Genomic DNA, 21,456 nt, shown 5'->3' with positions numbered 1-21,456 from the left:
TACTTTCAACCTTGTGAAATTAGTCTACAGACTTGGGGCATGACATGCCCTATAGCGTGTGGGGTGGCATCAGAAGAACACAGCTGTACCACCCGCCTCCATGTCTCCCCTACCCCCCACTACCTGATGCTGATACAATTGACTTCACCTCATCCTGGATCCTGAGTCATCCGATCATGGGCTGTGCACATGATCAGTATGCCTGGTAAAACAGGGGCAGCGAAATTTCTAAATTTTCATTGTTAGTGTTTATTAAAAGCATCAAAGGGCTGATTGTGAGGGCAATTAGAGCTCTGTTAGAGGTTTACATTTATTCTGTGGTTCAGTATTGTTCGTATTTGAAATTACACAAATGGAGGCCATAATCATCTCAGTGCTTAGGGCGTCTAAAGATCACATTATGGCCCCAAGTCTACCACTCACTTCAAAAAATATTTCACCAAAAAATTTCACCAATTTATTTCCAAAAATTCTCTCTTTCCAAGCAGGCAGGCTTCACAAAGAACCAAATCCTCTTACCAACACAGAGATATGTGAACACCTTGGGCAGTGCTACAAATCTAAGGAAATTGAATCCTGTTTGGCTAGGGAGGAACCCAAGCTTTGAGTCAAGGGTTGGTCTGAAAAGGTCTAGGTTGAACTTTTAGAACCATCATCTCAATGACTTGCAGGTAAGCTTGGGGTCCTAGGCTTTGAGGGGAAAAGCGTTCGTTCTTCTTTTTTTCTCCAACTAAGAGATGCACTTGCCATGCTCTAGGGGAGCCCTGTGACCCTTGCCACTTGTCAATTCCAAATATACATGACCTCTCTACTCTTGAGCCATCACTGAGATATGAGTGTGCACATAAAAACAAAAGCTGTATATTTCCATCACGAATTTCCCACACTTGGATCCCCTCCAGACACTATTCTGAACACTACATTCTGCTGCAGGGTACTAAAAACAGTGCTTTCCTCAAAATAAAACCTTTAAAGATCCCTTAGTAGCTATTCAGGGACTGGGATTCAATTTCAATCCTCCACCCTTTGGCCAGCTGTAGATTCGAGATGCTTACATAAAACATTGAGAGTATGTACTTCATGGCAAATTTGATTTTTCTTCTGCAATAGAAATGTGTGTTATAGTTACCACAGACTCTATTTTTACTTAGAAAATACACAAAGCAATAATGCACCTCAACAAGAGAGAACAGATTCTTTATTTAATTTTATAGGTGTTCTTGATATAAGCTTCAGATATACTCCACTTACTACATGGAGTTTGTGACATCTACACCTTCAAATCATAATACTCTCTATTTTAGGCCATTATATCTAAAAGCATGACTTTTCAAATTCTTTTATTACAAGTAGTTCTTGCACATAAATGTTACATCACAATAGCAAAAAAAAATGTAAACTTCTTTTGCAAACTACATAAATATTATAATATCTGCCTTGAAGTTATTCTTATTTTAAAATCAGAATATATTCTAAATGCTTTATATAAAAAACTTTGGTCAGTAGCCTGTGTGTCTGAAGCTTTTTATTTTTCTTACTGACTTGCCTTTCATGTTGCTTACGTATTTGAAGGCAAAAATTTTAAAAGAGAACTCAGATCAAAATTCAGTCCATATGTAAGACAAGTACCAGAAACATGTCAATAACTGTAAGCAAAATATGAAATGTGAAAATTATTCCATATACTAAAATCCGACAAGCCACCAGTGGTATGGAGTTAACTGAAAATAAGGACTCAAGTCAAGCTCATATATGGTCCTATATGAAAGGAATTCAGGCCCACTTATCAACATACCTTTTACTTTGCTGTATGTCTGTTTGCAAATGAATCACCTCTTTTTCTTTTCTTTTAGAGCACAACAGGTCATTTCTACAGCTATAGTTCTAGACTGAAAAGTCTAGATGGCCGGTGAATTTATTTCACTACCACTGTCCTTGAGGTCTTTAACTACAAATTAGAAATGTACAAACACACAGATGTGTATACACACCCATGCATACTTCGGCGATCAAATCAAGGCCTTTTTTTCTGCTCTAAGAGAAGTTTCTAACATTTACCTTTTTTTTTTCTGTTTCTAAGTAAATCTTCTTCCTCAGAATGTTCTTTCATTTAAAAATCAAGTCTAATCTGGAGCCCTTACTGATTTGTTTTTCTAAGATTCCTATTGAACACCTAGCTACTGGCCACGGTTTCTTTGAGGAAACAAATATAGCTGAAGCATTTAAAAAATTTTAAATGCATGCAGAAAGAACTACACAGGCTTTCCAAGCAGCTATAGCAAGTGGCTCAAGTAACATCGTTATTTATCTTGGTCTAAGCCCTTTAACAACATCCTTTTAAAGCACAAAGAGAATGGCTACAAGATGGCGGCAGGGCCCAGAATGGTCCTCTGAGTGGTTCACAGGACATCACTCAGGAATCTGCTGTGCTGTCTTCCCTCTTTTGTGCATTTGCTCTAAACGCGCTGTGTCCCCTCTTTACTGCTCATGCTTTTAAACTATGTAAAGTGATTTTTTAAAAATCTGCCAGTGATTAATTTAGACCTCAAATAACACCGTAGGTGGGTATTGTCAGAGGCAGGCAGCCATTCTTAACAGCTCCTCTCCCAGAGGAGGCCTGGGTGGGCACAGGGACACCCACAGCTTAGGAACTGCTCTTGTTGCAGACCGTGCCTTGACTGATACTGTCTTCCTTATACTGGCTGCTCGTGTCGCTCCTGCTGAGGATGGTGGAGGGGATGCGGGAGGGGCGTCTCTCCGGGTTCTTCTCCTGAGAGAAGCAGCAGATCATCTTCTTCATGGTGCTGTACATGTCCTCGTCTTTGTAGGAGTAGATGATGGGGTTCATGACCGAGTTGAGCAGCGCCAGCAGCAGGAACCACCTTTTCACGTGCTGCACGCCACACTGCGTGCAGTTCAGGCCATCCAGCAGCAGAACCACCAGGCCCGGGGTCCAGCACACGACGAAGGCCCCTGCAGTGACAGAAAAGGAAGCCAGGCTGCTTATTTAGATTTCTTCTCACCCGGCCTTCAGTCAGCGGCATCAAGGGACCTTAAGGATTTGTTTTGACAACTGCAAAGCAAACTTCCACCCTTCCTCTGAGCACTTGAGACCTGGGCTCGTTAGAGGCAAACAGCTGGGCACGTCCTTGCCTATTAACCATGTTCTCTTTCAACTCCTTATCGGCTTACCCGGGGCTCCTAATTAGGGGCTCACATTTACCTCCCTCCTGCTAAGCACCACTCGTACCTTCTCTCCGTCAGTTCTCTGAACCACACTAGAAGGCTGCTGAGTCATGACACACACTTTGCAGAGGACAAAACAAGGCCAAATTCCAGGAGTCTGTGTGGGGAGGCCTCACACCTCTGCTGTTCGCTAGATCAGATGTTCTGGGGCGCCTGGGTGGCTCAGTAGGAGAAGTATCCGACTTCGGCTCAGGTCATGATTTCATGGTTCGTGAGTTCGAGCCCTGCGTCGGGCTCTACGCTGACAGCTCAGAGCCTGGAGCCTGCTTCGGATTCTGCGTCTACCCCTCAATCTGCTTCTCCCCCACTCATGTGCTCTCTCAAAAATAAATAAACATTAGGAATTTAAATCAGATGTTCTGGATGTTTTCCTGACAATAAGACACACTGCATCTGTGGCATTCTCCTGGTCTCTTAAGTCACCTGTTCACAAATTGTATTCTTTATAAAACTATGTTGACAGTTAGAAAGCACTGTCTGCTTTTTGATATATTCATAGGCCATCTACTTAATACTCTGCTCTGGATTAGGTTTTTGTTCTTGTTGTTGTCAGAAAGAAATCTGTTTCATGATGACATAGAAATGTGCTTGTAGCCAATTTATTTAGCACAATTTTAGCACCAAGTGCACACGAAGGGTAATCTCTTCTGAGTCGCCAGATATCTGATCATACTTAGCTTACCACTAAGCTTTCTGACATGTTTTTCCTAAAATATGAGACATAGGTTCAAAATTCCCTTAGCTGCCATAACCTCAGATAACAGTGACAGCTCACATTTATACAATGCTTACTATGAGTGAGGCGCTGGTGTAAATGCTTTTCCTCTATTAATTCACAGAACCACACTGTGAGGTAGACACTATTATCATCCCCAGGAAACTGAGGCACAAGAGAAGTAACCAGCTCACCATCAGACAGCTTGTAAGTAAGTAGGTCACCATCAAACATCTAATTTTGAACCTTGGCAGTTATTCTCCATATGGTTTCTTTTCCCCGAAGTCCTTATCATTTCTAAATGTTCTTGCTTATCCATTCGATAAACATTCATTGTGAGCTAACAATGTGCCAGGAACTGTACTAGGCACTGAATGAGGCAAGGACTATGCATCCGGGAGTTAAAGTGCTACTGAGGAGACAGAATAAACAAGCAAGTCTGTAATCATATCACCAACTAGTTATTCCTACTGGTTAGAATTAGTCCTAGACTGTATCCCTCTTGTCACTTTATCTTCATTCTGAGAGATACAATAGGCAAGTCAAGAGTTGTAAAAAGGCTGGGTGAGGCTGTGAAATGCCATGAACTTTGGGGTCAGAAAGGTGGGCCCAGCTCCTCACTTTATGAACTCCATGAATGAGGCAAATCACTGTGCTTCTCTGGGCCATTCCATCGTGTACAAAAGAAGGATAACACTCCTGACTGTGTGGGTGGTTGTGAGGGGTAAGAAGTAATGGAAAGTGGTTCCCAACATGGAGTTGGGTTCGCCAAGTAGTGATTATCATCAGATGCTTTGTCAAAGACATCTGCCAAATTAGATGTTTAGGAGTTATCAGGAGGGTTTAAGTCCCCATTTCCTAATTCCAGCTCACCAAGGCTTCCCTTTTCATTCCCTCCTGTATCATTTTTGGTCTGGCTGACATATGTGAATAAAGACCTTGGAGATAAGAGATCAGAGACTGGCTCCTAACATTCACTTACTGTACGACTCTGGGAGACCCATGTCATCTGGCTGGGGTTCGGCTTCCTAAGCCATAAATTGAGGACTGTAGGCAAGTTTTGGGTTTTTCAAATTTAGGGCCAGGACATCTTCGTGGGCATGCAATCAATTTAATGGATTTGGACAAGTTTGGGGATTTTTAAATGAAAGAATGGAATGGAACAGCTCAGAGTGTATGTACAGACCAAGGGAAGTTCTGTTTCATGCAATGTTTCAGTTTTACATACTATGTTTTATGTGTGTATTGCTTATGAAGTAAACTATATTATTTCTGACTGTTGGGCTTTGTCAGAAAGTTTGAAAAATGTTAGTGTAGATAATCTTTAAGGCCCCATCCAGCTCCAACGGTCTCTATTTCCCATAATGGTAACATTTTTTGTTCTCTGCTATTCCCAAGAGAGCATTACTATGTTGTCAAGAGACAAGAACTAAAAAAACCAGACATCAAAAGCTGTAGCTGCCAATTTTGAGGTGAAGACTCCTTTCTGTGTGAAACTGCATGATTCCAAAGAAATCCCGGTAGGAGGGTTCCAAGGTCCTTGTGTTAATGGGAAAGAGGGAAAAATATTGATTAACTTTATGCTTTGTTAAATATGCATGTCAAAATTTAATAGAGTATATAACTTCCAAACCAATGGAAGGCGAAGAATGGAACCAAAGGAAAGGGAAAAAAAAAAAAAAAAAAAAAGATCTCAATAAAAAAAAGGGGGGTGGGGAGTGGATACGGTCAAACATAGCAAAGTAGGACAAATAAAGAATAAAAGAAGATACTGGAAATGAATCTAAAACACTGATAATCAAATTCAATGTTAATTGTGGTATTGTTTTTTTTTTTAAAAACAGGCGAACCTAAACAATTTGATGTCGAATATTACATCCATATGTGGTAAAACCAAAAGGGAAAGCAAGACGATTAACATGAAATTTAGGATACGGTTATTTCTATAGGAGAGAGGGTCACTGGGGTAGGACACATAGGCCACGCTAAAGATATTGGTAACGTTCTATTACACTGGGTGGCAAGTACACAGGTATTCTTTAAGTTTTTTGTTTTTTTTCTTTTAAGTGTTATTCTTTGTACTGTAGATATATCTTATATAATTTTGTCTGAATGATATATTTCACACAAACACATACACATGACAAAAAAGGATAAAAGTAAATTGCCAACATCTTTTCCTAAAAACTGTTTTATTTTTTACATTTTTTCCCTAATGTTTATTTATTTTTGAGAGAGAGACAGAGAGAGAGAGAATGAGCACAAGAGGGGCAGAGAGAGGGAGACACGAAATTAGAAACAGGCTCCAGGCTCTGAGCTGTCACAGCACAGAGCCTGATGTGGGGTTCGAACCTACCAGCCGTGAGATCATGAAACTAGCTGAAGTAGGACGTTTACCACTAAGCCACCCAGATACCCTTGAAAACAGTTTTTAAAATGGGATTTTTTTTTTAAATCACAAAAGTTTTTTGTTTTTTTCCCCCAGCATGAAACTCTGGGGACCTAAAGACTTTAAATAAATCTCCAAAGTGATGCCTTGTTTGTCATAATGCAGTGATTCATACATATTCTCCCTTTGTATTGAATTGCATAAAATAATTCATTCAATCAACACTTGCCAAACCTATCATTGAGCAATGATTATAAGAATTTTATATGAATTAACCATTTACTCTTCATGACAACCCTATTAGTATTATTAACACTATCTAAAAATACCAATGCTACTCTCATTTTAAACGTAAGGAAACTGGAGCATAGAGAAGCAAGGTAAAATGTTCAAAGCCACACTGCTCATAAATGGAAGAGCCAGGATTTAAACCCAGGCATCCTGGTACCAGAGCCTGTGCTCTTGTCCACATGCTAGGCTGTTCAGCAATGGACACAGAATCTTATTACTAGAGTGATGGGGAAGGCAGAAGGGTAGTTTTAGCCTGTGAAGCTCCATTTATGGTATGTCATGTCTGACTGTGAAGCTGCATATGTCGTGATTAAGTCATTCTTTGATTTGCTAGCATAAAGATTTCCTGGCGGGCGGGCAGGCAGGCAGGCAGGGAGGAAGGGAGGGAGGAAGGAAGGAAGGCAGAGAGGAAAAGAGGGAGGGAGAAAGGAAGGAAGGGAGGATGGAGGAAAGGATGGAAGGAAGGGAGAGAGGGAAGAAGGGAGGAAGGAAAGTAGGGAAGAAGGGAGGGAGGGAAGAAAGAAGGAATGGAGGAAGGGACGGGAGGAAAGAAGGGAGAAAGAATTCCAACAAAAATATAGGCTGGCCGCAGGAGTAAGAAGAAACAAAAATCTGCTGACCTTTTCTTTATACTGTTTCCAAGAACAACAGAACGCAAGCCTTCTTTGACGGAGCAGCCGAAACACCCTGAGCTGCCAGAGAACCCGTGCTTCGGCATGCCGTCTGAGGTGATGGCTGCACACAGGGCAAGAAGCCTGGGAAATACGCCGCTTCCTGACTCCTCCACTCGGCAGCCAAGTTCTCCCACCAAACACATCTCAGGGTAGATGCACGGTTTACCTAGCAGTTCGTTCTTTGGCGGGGGAGGCGGTTAATGTAGGTCGACAGCTAGTTATGAGGCCCCCAAAACAATTTAAAAGGAGAAGAACATGTTGGGAATGGTTTTGGCCTTGGGAATCTGTCATCTTGGAGAATTCCTACAGAATGAAGGAGATGTCAAAAACAAACAGATGGGCAACTGGCCTATTCCTTAAAAAGGGGACAGATGATGGACCCTGGGAAATATAGATCAGTCAGTCCCCTATCAAATTCCAAAAAGTTTTGGAAGAAAAAGCTAACGCAAATGTTTTTTGAGTATTTAAACTCAATGCTCAGACCATGCCAGCTGGGAATAAGAGTTTTCAAAGAGAGGTCAGGACAAGTCCTAAACACTTTTTTTTTTTTTTTTAAATCAGGCATTAACAAATAGAAATGGATCCAAGGTGCCTATTTGGGAACCAGTGGAAAGAAAATCAAGTATGTTCCCCCTGGAGAAGAAAAGGCTTAGGAAAGACATGATGTGCTAACCGCCTCAAAAGCCTGAAAGACCATCATGTAGAAAAAGAAAGTGCAGGGGCGCCTGGGTGGCTCAGTCGGTTAAGCGTCCGACTTTGGCTCAGGTCACAATCTCGCGGTTTGTGGGTTCGAGCCCCGCGTTGGGCTCTGGGCTAACAGCTCAGAGCCTGGAGTCTGCTTCAGATTCTGTGTCTCCCTCTCTCTCTCTACCCCTCCCCAGCTTGCACTCTGTCTCTCTCTCTCTCAAAAGTAAATAAAACATTTAAAAAGAAAAGAAAGTGCAGACTTATCCTGCGCCATGGCAAAAGGTCACCCTGAAACAGAGGGAAAAGTACAAAGGGGCAAAATTTGGATGTAATAGTTTTTTCTAAGTAATGAAGCTATTTAGCAGGGGAACCGGTTCTTCAGTGAGCAGAGAGCCTTCCCTCAGCTGACTACCTCCTTTGCCTAGACCATCCTGAGATGTACAAAGGGAAGGGATTTTTCCTAATTGAGAGAGATGGTTAAGTGGCTTTTGAACTCTTTTCCAAGTAGAAAATTGCCACATTCTACGAGACTAGGAATTTCAACCTCTCATAAAATTCAAACAAATTTGACTTGTTTGTTTCCTGGACACAATGATCAGACAGTATGGCTAAAAACTATGGAGATGAATACTTTGAGCTAACTGTTCCCACACCCGACTGGTCATCCAAATTACCAGGGCAGGTTTTTGATAATGCAGATTCCCTGGTCCCACATCAGACCCAACAGTCAGAACGTCAGGGGTGGGATGTGGAAATCTGTAGGACTCAAAAGTTCCCTGGGGGGTAATTGTGCACAGCCGGTTTTGCAAACCATTTCTCTATGCTGACTCAAAGAGTTTAATCAAGCCGACCCTGTGAGCAAAACTGTAGACTCCACAGATACATAGCAAAAAGTAACTGAAAAGAGGGGGGGGGGGTCAGATTTCTTTAAAATAAGCAAATAAGCACCTCTACACATGAATATCTTCAGCTTCCACTTGGAAAAATGTTTGAGCACATCCTATACGTAAATAAACGTACAAACACTAGCAGCAAAGCTGGATTGCAGGCAAGGCGTGCACAGTCCTCCTCTGGCCTCTATGGGCCCTCTGGTTCGCCCTGCCGGGAATGCCTTCCTGCCTCCTAATCCACGATCTACTTTTCTTTCTAAGCTTAGCTCAATTTCTGCCTCCTCCATGGACCTCCGCCTTCATCCAGCCCGCAGTGATCCTTCCTTCTCAGCTCCCGTGGCACTTTCACCGACAACATCCACGTGGCACCGAGCTCGCTGCCTGCCTCATTCACTCTAACATTTCCCGAGAGCTCTGGGCCAGGCAGTGTGCTCAAGGCTTTACACACACCGGTCATTTAACACTCACAGCCCTGTGAGGTTGCCACTCTTACCGTTATCCCAAGCTTACATATGGTGATTTGAAGTTCAGAGTGGCTCAAGAATTTGTCCTGGGTCCAGAAGCCAACAAATACAAGAGTCATAATTTGAACCCGGGGCGAACTCCCTCGTGCAAACCCCTGGGCACTGGGCTATCCTGGAGGTAGTTTTTTTTTTTTTTTTTTAATTTTTTTTTTTAACGTTTATTTATTTTTGAGACAGAGAGACACAGAGCATGAATGGGGGAGGGTCAGAGAGAGGGAGACACAGAATCCGAAACAGGCTCCAGGCTCTGAGCTGTCAGCACAGAGCCCGACGCCAGGCTTGAACCCACGGACCACGAGATCATGACCTTAGCCAAAGTCCGGCCGCTTAACCGACTGAGCCACCCAGGCGCCCCTGGAGGTAGTTTTTAATACACATGCCCTCTTTCTCAGGCCTGTTGTAAGCTCCCTAAGCATATGGATCTGCCTCATCACAGTCTGTATTCTCAGGACTAAGTATGAAGCCCCACACTCAGCAGAGAGGAGTCAGTTGAAGGTGACTGAAATTTAGTAAGAGCCCTCCCAGGGCCAGGTACTGCACGAGCTGTTAACATCTGCTGTTGTGAATGGTTGTACAGTCCTGCCCTTCACAGGCTGACAGGCAGGGAACCTGGATGCTATGTGTGATGATTTTGACTGTTGTCACGGAAAGTCTCAGGCGAAGTGGCAGCCAGTTGAGCTGGGTGTTGAAGGTCAAGACCAGCAGTGTAGAGGTGAGAACAGCATGATGCATTGGGAGAGCTCCAAATAGTTCAGAATGGTTTTAACCCAGAGCTGTGACTGAGGAAGTATGGGTAAAGTCTGACAGATGACACAGGCCAGACCCATGTTGCCGATTCACTGTCATCTTCATACCACACCCCCCACCCCAATACATATACACACACCAGGCACTTCTGAGCAAGGGCCCTGTGGGAAACACTCAGGAGTTGGGATTTATTGTAAAGATCAGACCCCATAAGCCTTTGCCCTCAGGTGTCCATTGTAGTAATGAACTAATTTCTCTCCCAAGTGTCTAGAATGGTATGAGTCATATATCATCCTTGGGAAGATTAGAAATATCTCTACTTTCTGTGGTTCATAAAGGAATCCCATTGAGAAAGCTTAGATCAGAGGTTTTTCAGACTCCATTGCAACTCATTAGCGAGCTGTGAAATCAACTTAGTGGGCTGTAACCAGCAATTTTCTAAAAGATGAAATGGCACAGAACAGAAAACATCAGAGTGCAGCAAGTATAGTAAGGGTATGTTTCATGAAACTTGTTTCAGTTACACACAAAAATGTGTGTGTGAACTGGGCCATAATATAGAATGCACACTATTTCTTATTGTGGGTCCTGATTTAAAAAAAAAAAAAAAAAAAAGGAAAACCCACTTCTATAGATCAGTGGTTTTTTTCAAGTCAGACTTCCCAAAGGAAACCTCTTGTCAAAGTTCAAAATCCAAACTCCTCTGACTCAAGACAGAGATGGGCAGCAGGGGGTGAGAAGGAGTTGAGTAAAGCCCTTCACAGCAGAACCCATGCACCTCTTCACACTACGACCCCCACTCCACACATGTACACACACTGAGGCACCCCTGGGAGTCCCACTGACTGCTGTTTGAAAACGACTGCTGCAGAATGGTAGTTCCTTTAAGGTTTTTGATCAGGGGCATGGATACGTCTTAAATTTTAGAGTGAAGCTTTCAGTGCTGGGGATGGACAAGTGGAGCTCAAAGTCGGCATCAGAACCACCTGGCAGGGGTGGGGGCTCTTCAAAGTTCAGATTTCTGGGCCCTCCCCAGACCTACCAAGTGAGAAACTGATGAAAGTAAGATCTGGGCATCTTCAGGTTGAGCCGGCTCCCTGGGGAATGCTTTACTGTAACAAGCATGAGACCCACTGTTCTGGCCGGGAGACTCCCCCGAAGACTGGCTACAATTCAGGCGAGAATGGTAAGGATGGGAAGAGCAGTGCTGGCGGAGATGGACAGAAGCAGATGGTTATAAGCAGACGGTAAGGAGGACTGGATGTGAGAACAGAGGGAGAGGAAAGAATCTGGGTGACTGGGTCATATGTGGCTCTGATAACCAGTCAGAGGGGGCAGCAGAGGGACAGGTTTAGAAGGAGACAGGGTCCGGTTTTATATGCATCTGGTGTGTGGACTACCCGTGGCTCCTCCAGCCAGAGACGTGTAGAAGGCAGTCGGCAGCTTGAGAGCTCCAAATTGAAATGTTGACTTGGGAGTCACCAGCAGTCGGTGGCAACTTTGGCCATATGTCCTTCCATTAATAAATATTTACTAAGCAATCACCTACCATGTGCCAGCTACTAAGAGTGAACATTTTCATGATGATTACATTTGCATAACAAATCTAATTTCCTTCTATTACCGAGTGACAGGTCAGTTACGTTGACAAGAAGCAATTAGGTTTTATTTTAATGAGGCACTATGTTCCTTCAGTACCTGTTTAAGAGACTCGCTAATTGTCCAATTAGACTATAAATGAGCTTTCCTCTGGTAATTAAATAAACTAGTTTCAGTGCCATACTCAAAAACCAGTATCATGAGTTCAATGTTAATTTTTAAAGTACAGTGAATCATATACTAGAATATGCAATTACAGTGCTGAAATGATATTTAATGACTGCAATTTAAGGTAATCAGAAATATCAAATTAAGGAATGTCTAACACTTAGGAAGATAGAATTACAAATGAAAATATTGGTGACAAGTGAAATAAAAGATCTTCCCAAGTCCCTAATTAATATCATGTTAGACAGTCTATAACAGCCCTCCTCTCTTCTTTGGAAGTTTTCAAAATACCTCAAAAACCTTCCGGTTAATACTTCACCCCCACATTACACAGGACATCGGAAGGAAGAACACCAGTCCATCTAAGAAGAAGGGTCCCTCACGGGACTATATTTAAGATAGTTCAACATTCTTGGGGTTTTCGTGACAGGATGTGCAGAAGACAAAGACTTCAAGTTGCATGAAACCTGTTCTTCAGGACTCATAGTTTTTTCTATTCCGCTAGTCACGCTTATAGCCGTATTTTCCTCTGTTTAAAAATTCACACGTGCAGGGGCGCCTGGGTGGCTCAGTCGGTTAAGCATCTGACTTTGGCTCAGGTCATGATCTCATGGTTTGTGAGTTTGTGCCCCTCATCGGGCTCTGTGCTGACAACTCAGAGCCTGGAGCCTGCTTTGGATTCTGTGTCTCCCTCTCTCTCTCTGCCCCTCCCCCACTGGTGCTCTGTCTCTCTCTCTCTCCCTCTCTTTCTCAAAAATAAACAAACATTAAAAATTAAAAAAAAAATCACACATGCAATTAAAAAAAAATCCTGACATGTGAGCGGCACACAAATAAAACATCTATACCAATTAAAGCAATCACTCACACCGAATTGTTGCACTTTGGCACATGGACTACTCATTTCATCACACAGGAGGATGTATTTTAAATATGTTCAGTCTGTTATTCTTTGTTTTCAGTCCAGGAAAAAGTGGCAGGGCACAGGCAATAATGCTAACCTAGTAAGCCACAGGGCTGTCTGATTTACTAAAATAGAAAATTACAACTCTACATAAAAGTCAGGTTGCGAACTTCATCCAAGGGAGGCCCTCCTCTTATTTGAAAAGAAATTTTAAAAGTAAAAACTTTAAGGTAAAAAGCTATTCTTGGTCAGAAGTGTTATAATGTTCAAGTCACACATTAACAGAGTATTTAAGTGGGAATGCTCTTGTGGCATCAGGTAATTTGTTCAATGATTTCAAACTAACACTACCAGATGTGGTTTGACTCTAAATTCATATCCGTTTAGCCACAGTGTTTCAGAAATCCAATAATTCAGAAAATAGATTGTCACATATGTGAAAGGAATGAAAATATATACTTTCAGTAAACCTATTTTTACTACAGAAAGCAAGAAAACGCTAAGACACTTCAAATAGAAGATTAGCAGTTAAGCATTCCACAAATGATTCATTTAACACTATTGTCACTTCTGCTTGGCCTTTTGACTCTAACAACTGGTTTTAGACACTTGTTTTAAATTTGTGGCCAGCTTTGGAAAACTGAAAATCTCAGTGCCCAGGGGTTACGAGATAAAATTTAAAGGAGAGACATAGCAGCTAGAACCACAGCCTAGACCTAATTCTAGTGTTTAACTCTGGGCCACAGCTGGAAATCATAAACTGAATAAGTAAGAAACACCATCTCCACCTCCAGACTCCTCTTTAAGCATAATATGTATGGACTAACAATACCTCAGAACCTCACTAGCATATCAAGAACTCTCTAGCATCTAAGAAAAGGTGTGAGGTCAGCTGTGTGTATTGAGAGAGTGACAGCTATTTGCTTGGTATGATTTTAAAGATGGAGAGATCCCAACTAGTCTGCCCAAGGATCTGAAATTCTTGCTGGAGTCATTCCTTCAGATTAGAAAGGTCTCTGTTGCACCCTACCTAAAAATGTTAACATTATTAAGCTACAGGCATAGAATATTTTATCACACAGACTGTCATTAGCACGGAGCGGGGTTCTGAGAGGACGTTAAAGGAGTATCTTTGATGGGGTTGAACATTTTCAAAACGAGGGTTGAACATTTTCTATGGGACACTGCATAGAAAAGTTGACTTGCGTAGAATATGAGATTCTGGATGAAATACCAGATGGCACAAAATACCATTCTGAATTCAGAGGAAGGGAACAGGAATTAGTAGGAGCAGCACTTGACTTAGAGAAAGTTGGACCTGGAAGAGCAACAGCATGTTATAGCTTAGGACTTACAACGTCATGACGCAAGAGCCGTCACCCTCCTTCGTATGCCCCTGGCTGCCATCATTAATCCACCTCAATACCTGCTTCTGAATCCACATATGGCCTCCAATCCTTCCTTCACAGCACAGCTCTAAGCTGCCTCTAGCAATCAGATGGAATTTGCCTTTGGGAGGAAACCCACTTAACCATCCTGTTATAGTAAAAAGTGGATAGGCTGGAGATTAAGCAGACACTGAGTTGACTACGGGCGAATCCATTCACCTTCCTGGGCCTCCTACCAGTTTCTGAGCTATGGAATGATACTGATTTGACAGGATTTTTGTGAAAATTTCATGAGATCATGCATGGAGTGTCCAACACAGAAACTCCCCAGAAAATGGTAGTTCTGACTACTCAGTGTTGCTTATTTCCCCTGCTGTGCTTCCTAAGGCAATTCATAAACACAACTAGAACACTTCAGTCGCTGTTGTGCACGCGCATGCACGCGTACTCACACACACACACGATTTATGATGCTCGGTCCTATTCGCATCTGGCTGCCCTGCTAGCCCGATCCTCAAGATCCCTTTTGTGTCTTATTCAACTTGGGATACCCAGTGCTTAGCCAAGCACCATATATACAGTACTTACCAAAAGCTCGCTACATGAAGGAGTAAGGGATCTCAATCCGAATCCAGACCCTAGAGTATGCTTCTTAAAAGGTCGTTATGTTTCTCTGCTCCCAATTTCTTTACCTGTATACTAATGGAATTGGACTAGAATGACCTGCAAGGTTCCTTTTGGCCCTCACATTTGATTGTCTGAGTTGCAGGCAGAGCTTCCTTCAGTCATGGCCAATGTGTAGTCCCAAGTAACTGAACAGAAAAGCAAATACGGATGCTCTCTACGGTGCCAAGTGAGAGAGAGAATTTTATGGTAAATCTAAGGTGCATGTTACATGATTCCAGCAGAAACTGGTGTCTAGGTGGGGACGCCCAGAATGCTCTCAGATACCAATGTTTATTCAATTAATGTATGGTGAGCACTTAAGCGTCATGCGCTATGCTAATCACTATGCTAGCACTATGCTAATCACTGGGAATAGCAAGACAAAGGAGACAGAGGAGTAACTGATCACCAAGCAGGGTGTGCACAAGATACTGTAAGAGCATACTGCCTGACGGTCTTCACAAGAGTTGAAGTTGACCCTGTTCTCTACAGGGTCACCATGGACTGAGTTTTTAAAGTGACAGAAATGTTAAGGATACCCTATGGCAGTGTAGCTATTATTACCTTGTTTTCAACATAAACAATATTTTTGATATATTAAAAACAATCTTGTTGAAACACTGAAAGAGTTGACAATAATATTGATATAAATAACAGTACTGAAAATAATACTACCAATGTAGAAGATGTTCATAATGTATTGTTGAATTTACAAAAAAAAAAAGCAAAACACTTTGGGTATAGTAGGAATTCATTCTGATTAAAAAGAAGTTAAGCATGCATTGTGTATGAACATGTGTGCACTTAGAAAAGACCACAAAATATACAGTATTTTCAAATACCCTAGCGAAGATAATCTCCAGGCAGCATGAGCCAAGTGCTATTTACCTTCTTCCCTATATCTTTCATTATCGTCTTTATTTCTTCGCTAGGAGCATATCTTTTGTTATAAAAAGCTCTCACTAAAACTATTTTTGTTTCTATTTTGGGTACAAATATATCTACATGCACTAGATTTCTACTGCAAGAAATGCCATCAGACTGATCCTATGTAGCTGAAAAACAAGAAGGTCAAGACTGCCTCTCCTAACAAATCTCTTAATAGGAGTTTCACTCCATGTTACCTTCAGATAGTTTGCTAAATAGAAAAAAAGCACAGTAAGAGTCTGAGAAAATCATGAAATGGTAAAACCATGTCATAAACCTTGAAGGAGAACCAATAAAAGTCAATTCTGTAAAATGTGAGGTTTATTATTGCAGTGTTAATTAAAAAACATTTTCCACTAGTTTTACATTAATCGCAAGAGGAACAGGTAAAGAAAGGAGGACGTACTATACTCACTGAGCCAAAAGGTCCCAAATGGTCACTTCTCCTCCCCACAAGAGCATGTGTGTGTGTGTGTATATATATATAACATATACATATATATGTGTGTGTGTATATATGTGTGTATGTGTGTGTGTGTATCATCCAACAAAAATTTATTGAGCCCCAAGAGGAGCCAATGTTAGTGCTAATTACCCAGGACACAGAAGTAAACAAGATGGACACGAACTCTTTCCCTGGTCCTGACTTCACCAGCTCCTTCTCATTGTTTAGTTCTCAGCTCCAAGTATGCCCTTTGGAGAGGTCTTCCTTTGTGACAAATAAAGTTGTGCCCAGTCCAGCCATTCCCTAAAATATTGGTTTCCTTGTATCACTCTCTGCAATGATCTTTATTTGTTGGCTGGTTGACTGACGGATTTACTAACTGCCCATCACCCCAACTGGAAAGTAAACATGAAAGTGGGGCCTTTGCTCACTGAATTCATCTGCAGGCACATTCCATGTATACAGCACTTTCTAGTTCCTTTATGGAGGTTCTGATTCTAAGTCTGGAGTGGGGCCCAAAGACCCAAATACTCCAAGTGACTCTCATACTCAGGGCAAATGTGCAAAGTGCCAGATTCTATACAAACCCAAGTCTTAATTTTCATCCACTAATCCAAACATTTGATGACCATCCATTAAGAGAATGGCTTCTTAGGGATCCTTCTGTTGAAAAGGAAAAGTCTTTAATTCTGATAGACTCTGTAGAGTCATGTGAAATGTAATTTGGTAATACCGAATGGGATAGACCTATAGGAAATTATGAAAAACCATTACCAGTCAGGCTTCTATTCAAGAAAAAATATTTGGTAAAGTACAACCTAATAACTTATTATAATGGGTCAACTGTGCCATCAGAAAAAGAAAAAAAAATATTTGGAAACATATTCCTAGTCAGCATTGAGCAAATCTGCAAAGTTTGATAGAAGGAATACGAGGAAATGGGTGGCTTATGTATACAGCAAAGTAAAGTAAGAGGACCTACATAGAATATGTGTAAAAGATAACACTGGAAGGATGGAATGCAAACCGGTGCAGCCACTGTGGAAAACAGTATGGAGGTTCCTCAAAAAACTAAAAATAGAACTACCCTACGACCGACCCAGCAATTCCACTACTAGGTATTTATCCAAGGGATACAGGTGTGCTGTTTCGAAGGGGCACATGCACCCTAATATTTATAGCAGCACTATCAACAATAGCTAAAGTATGGAAAGAGCCCAAATGTCCATCGATGGATGAATGGATAAGGAAGATGTGGTGTATATATACAATGGAGTATTACTCGGCAATCAAAAAGAATGAAATCTTGCCATTTGCAACTATGTGGATGGAACCGGAGGGTATTATGCTAAGCGAAATTAGAGAAAGACAAATATCGTATGACTTCACTCATATGAGGACTTTAAGACACAGAACAGATGCACACAAGGGAAGGGAAGCAAAAAGAATATAAAAACAGGGAAGGGAACAAAACACAAAAGACTCTTAAATACAGAGAACAAACAGAGGGTTGCTGGAGGGGTTGTGGGGGGGGGATGGGCTAAATGGGTAAGGGGCATTAAAGGAATCTACTCCTGAAATCATTGTTACACTATATGCTAACTAACTTGGATGTAAATTAAAAAATAAATAGTTTTTTTTAAATGTTGGGAAATCACTTAAAGGGAACAAAGTCACTAGTAAATGCCAAATGGAAACAGAAAAAAAAAAAAAGATAACACTGAAAGGAAAGACAGACACTGTAAGAAGTACAAGCAGATGACATTAAGGTATCCTGTAAGAATCTGGAAATGAGAGAAAAATACTTGCTCTTGGAGTTAAGCCCTAAACCAAAGTCACCTTAAAGAGATAATATGGTCCTTGGACCTGCAACACCTTTACTGAAATCTGACTGAAGGTGGTAACATCTCAGGAGAAAGAATGTCGCCAGAGCCAGGGATGTCCAGAAGTACCTTATGCAATTCCTAGGGAGAAAAGTTCCTGGTCAAGCTGTCTCTTCTTGTGGCTGGGAGGTCTCTAATGTTCTGATTCTGTGCAAAAGGCAACCTCTGAGTGTAACTGGACTTGCCAGGTATTAAGTATCTGAACCTCTTGGTAATTAAGAGAGAGGACCGACCACAGGGGGGAAGGAAGGAAGCAATCAGTAGTGACACTTATGCTTTGTTCATATTCTTGCCTCTGTCACCTTTACTGCCTGTTGACCTCCTCCTTATTCTTTCAAGTCCAGCTCATTTGTCACCTGCTCTTCACAGCTTTCCCCAGACACTCCCCACAGGCTGAGTCAGATGTTCCCCATTCCATGTTTCCATGGTACTTTCCACATGCTTATTGTCAAATCAGACACCATGAATGGCTTGTCCCTCCATGGCCAGCTAGACTGAGAGCACCTGAAGGGCAGAAATGCTGCCACGGTCACCTTGGATTTCCGACACCTGATCGGGACTGGATGCTTAGTAGGTGCTCAATTTTCAAGCAAGCAAGCAAGCAAGGAGAGTTGGAATGTCACAGACAGTAACCAGAGGTGACATAAGAGAAAATTAAATATTCTCTCTGCTGGGTTTTCACTTAGAATGACTCAGCCCCATGTACTGGTTTCAGACAGAACATATCTCAGGCAATCGGCCCTGATCACGTTTCTACACCATCAAGGTAAGCTCAAGGTTACAGCACCTCAGGAGACCCTCCTTATGAATTTACTCAATAGCCTTTTCCCAAACTGTGCAAGTTTGTTGGCTGGAATTGATAATAAACTTTGCCAGGAGCACAACTGATATACGTGGCTTTGAATTACTCTTAAAAGCCCGTTTCACCCATATATAGTTGGTTACTTTGTAGGTAATTATTACTAGGCTTACTGCAATTTGATTTGCAGTGATGTTTCATTGATTCATTCTTGACCAGTTATACCCTTTTTACCCTTGCTAATGTGTGAAATAACTCCCAATAGTCTCCACCCAAAGTGTGAGCCTTGCCTTGCCTAAGGCCGCTCCAATTCCCGCAAAGGGGGTTAGAGGTTCATCTGTTTCTTCTGGTTATTTCTTCAAGACCCTTCCTTCACTCCTTTCCCACAATTCCATATACCTCTTACACTCTGTGTTTGAAAATAAACTAAGTCAAACCTTAAAACATAGAATGTCTTACTCCATTTACCCTGTATAATGTATGTACACAGACGTATGCATATACATGCTCACTTTAAGTACATACACTTGTTTTATGTTATATATGAATATTTAATTTAGAGTTGGTAAGATAAAAATCTTTTTTGCTGGTAAAAATCTCCTTTAGAAAAAGACTGAACATTCCAGGCCATTGGGTGGGAACAGAGTTCCCTCTTAAGACAGTGAAAATTAGACTGAACTTAGTTTATATAACTTTATCCTGGAAAGCAAGCAGCAAACTTAAATGTGAGGACCATCTGTGCTAACAATGCAGTATCACCTAACCAGTCTTCACACTCTCCTATGGACAAGGATGATGATCGTGGTTCCAATCTGTGTTGCCAATCATAAATGTGCTTCCTCCCCATCTAAGAATACTTATACAAAATGCTAAAATTCTTTTTTTTTTTTCAGGGTAAAACAGAAAAAAAAAAGATTTGTGTAAGGCATAGCTATAATTTTATATAGGATTTTTGAGACGCCATCTTTAATAGCTCTTCTCTTTCCTTTCTTGTGTCTTCCTGTAATCATTAACATGTTTATTCATTTCAGCAGTAAGAGTTAAGCAAATAAGATGCAGTTCCTGCTCTTAAAGTGTTTGCTCTCTAGTATGGCAAAAAGGGCACGCAGATAAAAATAATTACCATTAAGGCAGTAAATGACACATAGCAAATGAATGGAATGGGGAGATAATACAGGAACTCAGAGAAGAAATCCCCACATGTTGGGGTGATTGAAGACCTGATGGAGAGAAGAGGACTCAAGGGGTGCATCATGGAAATGCAGGAATTATTAGAGAGGAAGAACACTCTTCATTTGTCCCCCAGCCCCTGGCTAAATGCCTAGTATACAAATACACCAAACACCTTTGAGATCAGGCACCTTGGTGCTGTTAAGAACAGAAAGCTGAGACAACTCCCAGTGTGCATCTCACCGAAAGGAACTGTAAGCCATGCTATCATCACAGGTACCTGGAAAGCTAAGGACTCCTTTTCTGAATTGGGATGGTTTATTATAACCTAGAACAGAGGAATCTGCGGCTCTTCTTATAGTTCATGTTTTTCCACATTTGGGTTGATCCAACTCATAGAAGTCACACAAGCCACATTACGTCATTGTTGAAAGAATCCTCTGTTTAAAAAGCTGCTTTTACTATCCTAGTAATCAAATGAGATTAGTAAGTCCAAAAGTGTAAACAACAATCAATAATTTATAAACTGTTAATCAGTGAAGAAGAAACATCTAAATCACATATAGATAATGAGAAAGATCACTCAAAGTTTAGAGGACTCCTTGAATTAGACTGTCTCTTTACAAACCAAACACCCTAAATTCAATAAAGGGCAAATAAAAAAGTCCAGAATACCGTGTCACTCCAGCTATGGAACTAAAAGCATCATGATATTCAAATAACACAAATGCCATTTTTATCCCTTAGTCACCCCCAGGAAAAACATTAAATGCTTCCTCTTTCAACATACCTTTTTATTTTACTGAAACAAATGTGTTTATTATTGTGTACAATGAATACCCGGTATTGTTACCTAATGATACACATATACTGAAGGATTTACTAGTTTGGTAAACTTGGATAATCTACTTAAACTTAAGCCTTGCTTCCTCATCTGTAAAACAGAGGCAATAAAATCCCCATCATGATGTTGGTGAGGCCCAAGTGAAAGAACGAATATAAGGCCTTTCAGTGCAGCATTTGGCACAGGGTCATTGTCATGATCATTATCTCTTATTATTGCTCTAGGAAAGACCTTTTGGGATCTAATATTTGGAAAATCCACAATGGCACTGGTCAGAGGGATAATATGAATGTGTTTTCACAGCTTGGCCTCTAGAGACAGACTGCTGGGTTCAAATCCAAGACCTACCACTTGCTTTTAGGTACCCTTGGGCACTTGTCATGAAACTTATTTAACCCACTTATACCTTAGCTCCCTTACCTGTAACAAAGATAATAAGAATACCACCTCCTAGGGTTGCCCTAAGGGCCAAATGACTGATTACACATGAAGTATACAGG

The 21,456-nt window shown here is 41.4% G+C and overlaps 1 protein-coding gene across 1 annotated transcript in view; it reads right to left on the bottom strand.

Moving 5' to 3' along the window:
• Positions 1-2,644: 2,644 nt before the first annotated feature.
• Positions 2,645-21,456, bottom strand: part of LPAR3 (lysophosphatidic acid receptor 3) — a 49,102-nt gene continuing 30,290 nt past the window's right edge. Inside the window, exon 2 of the mRNA XM_047082740.1 lies at positions 2,645-2,973. Within this exon, the coding sequence (XP_046938696.1) occupies positions 2,645-2,973 (329 nt within the window). The remainder of the gene's footprint in view (positions 2,974-21,456) is intronic.

Source organism: Lynx rufus, unplaced genomic scaffold (genome assembly GCF_022079265.1).
Source record: "Lynx rufus isolate CCGP_SWC_20201006 ecotype Redwood Valley unplaced genomic scaffold, mLynRuf1.p SCAF_2, whole genome shotgun sequence".
NCBI classification, from domain to species: Eukaryota; Metazoa; Chordata; class Mammalia; order Carnivora; family Felidae; genus Lynx; species Lynx rufus.
The sequence above is the reverse complement of the archived record's forward strand: the minus strand, read 5'-3'. Positions and strand labels throughout refer to the sequence as shown.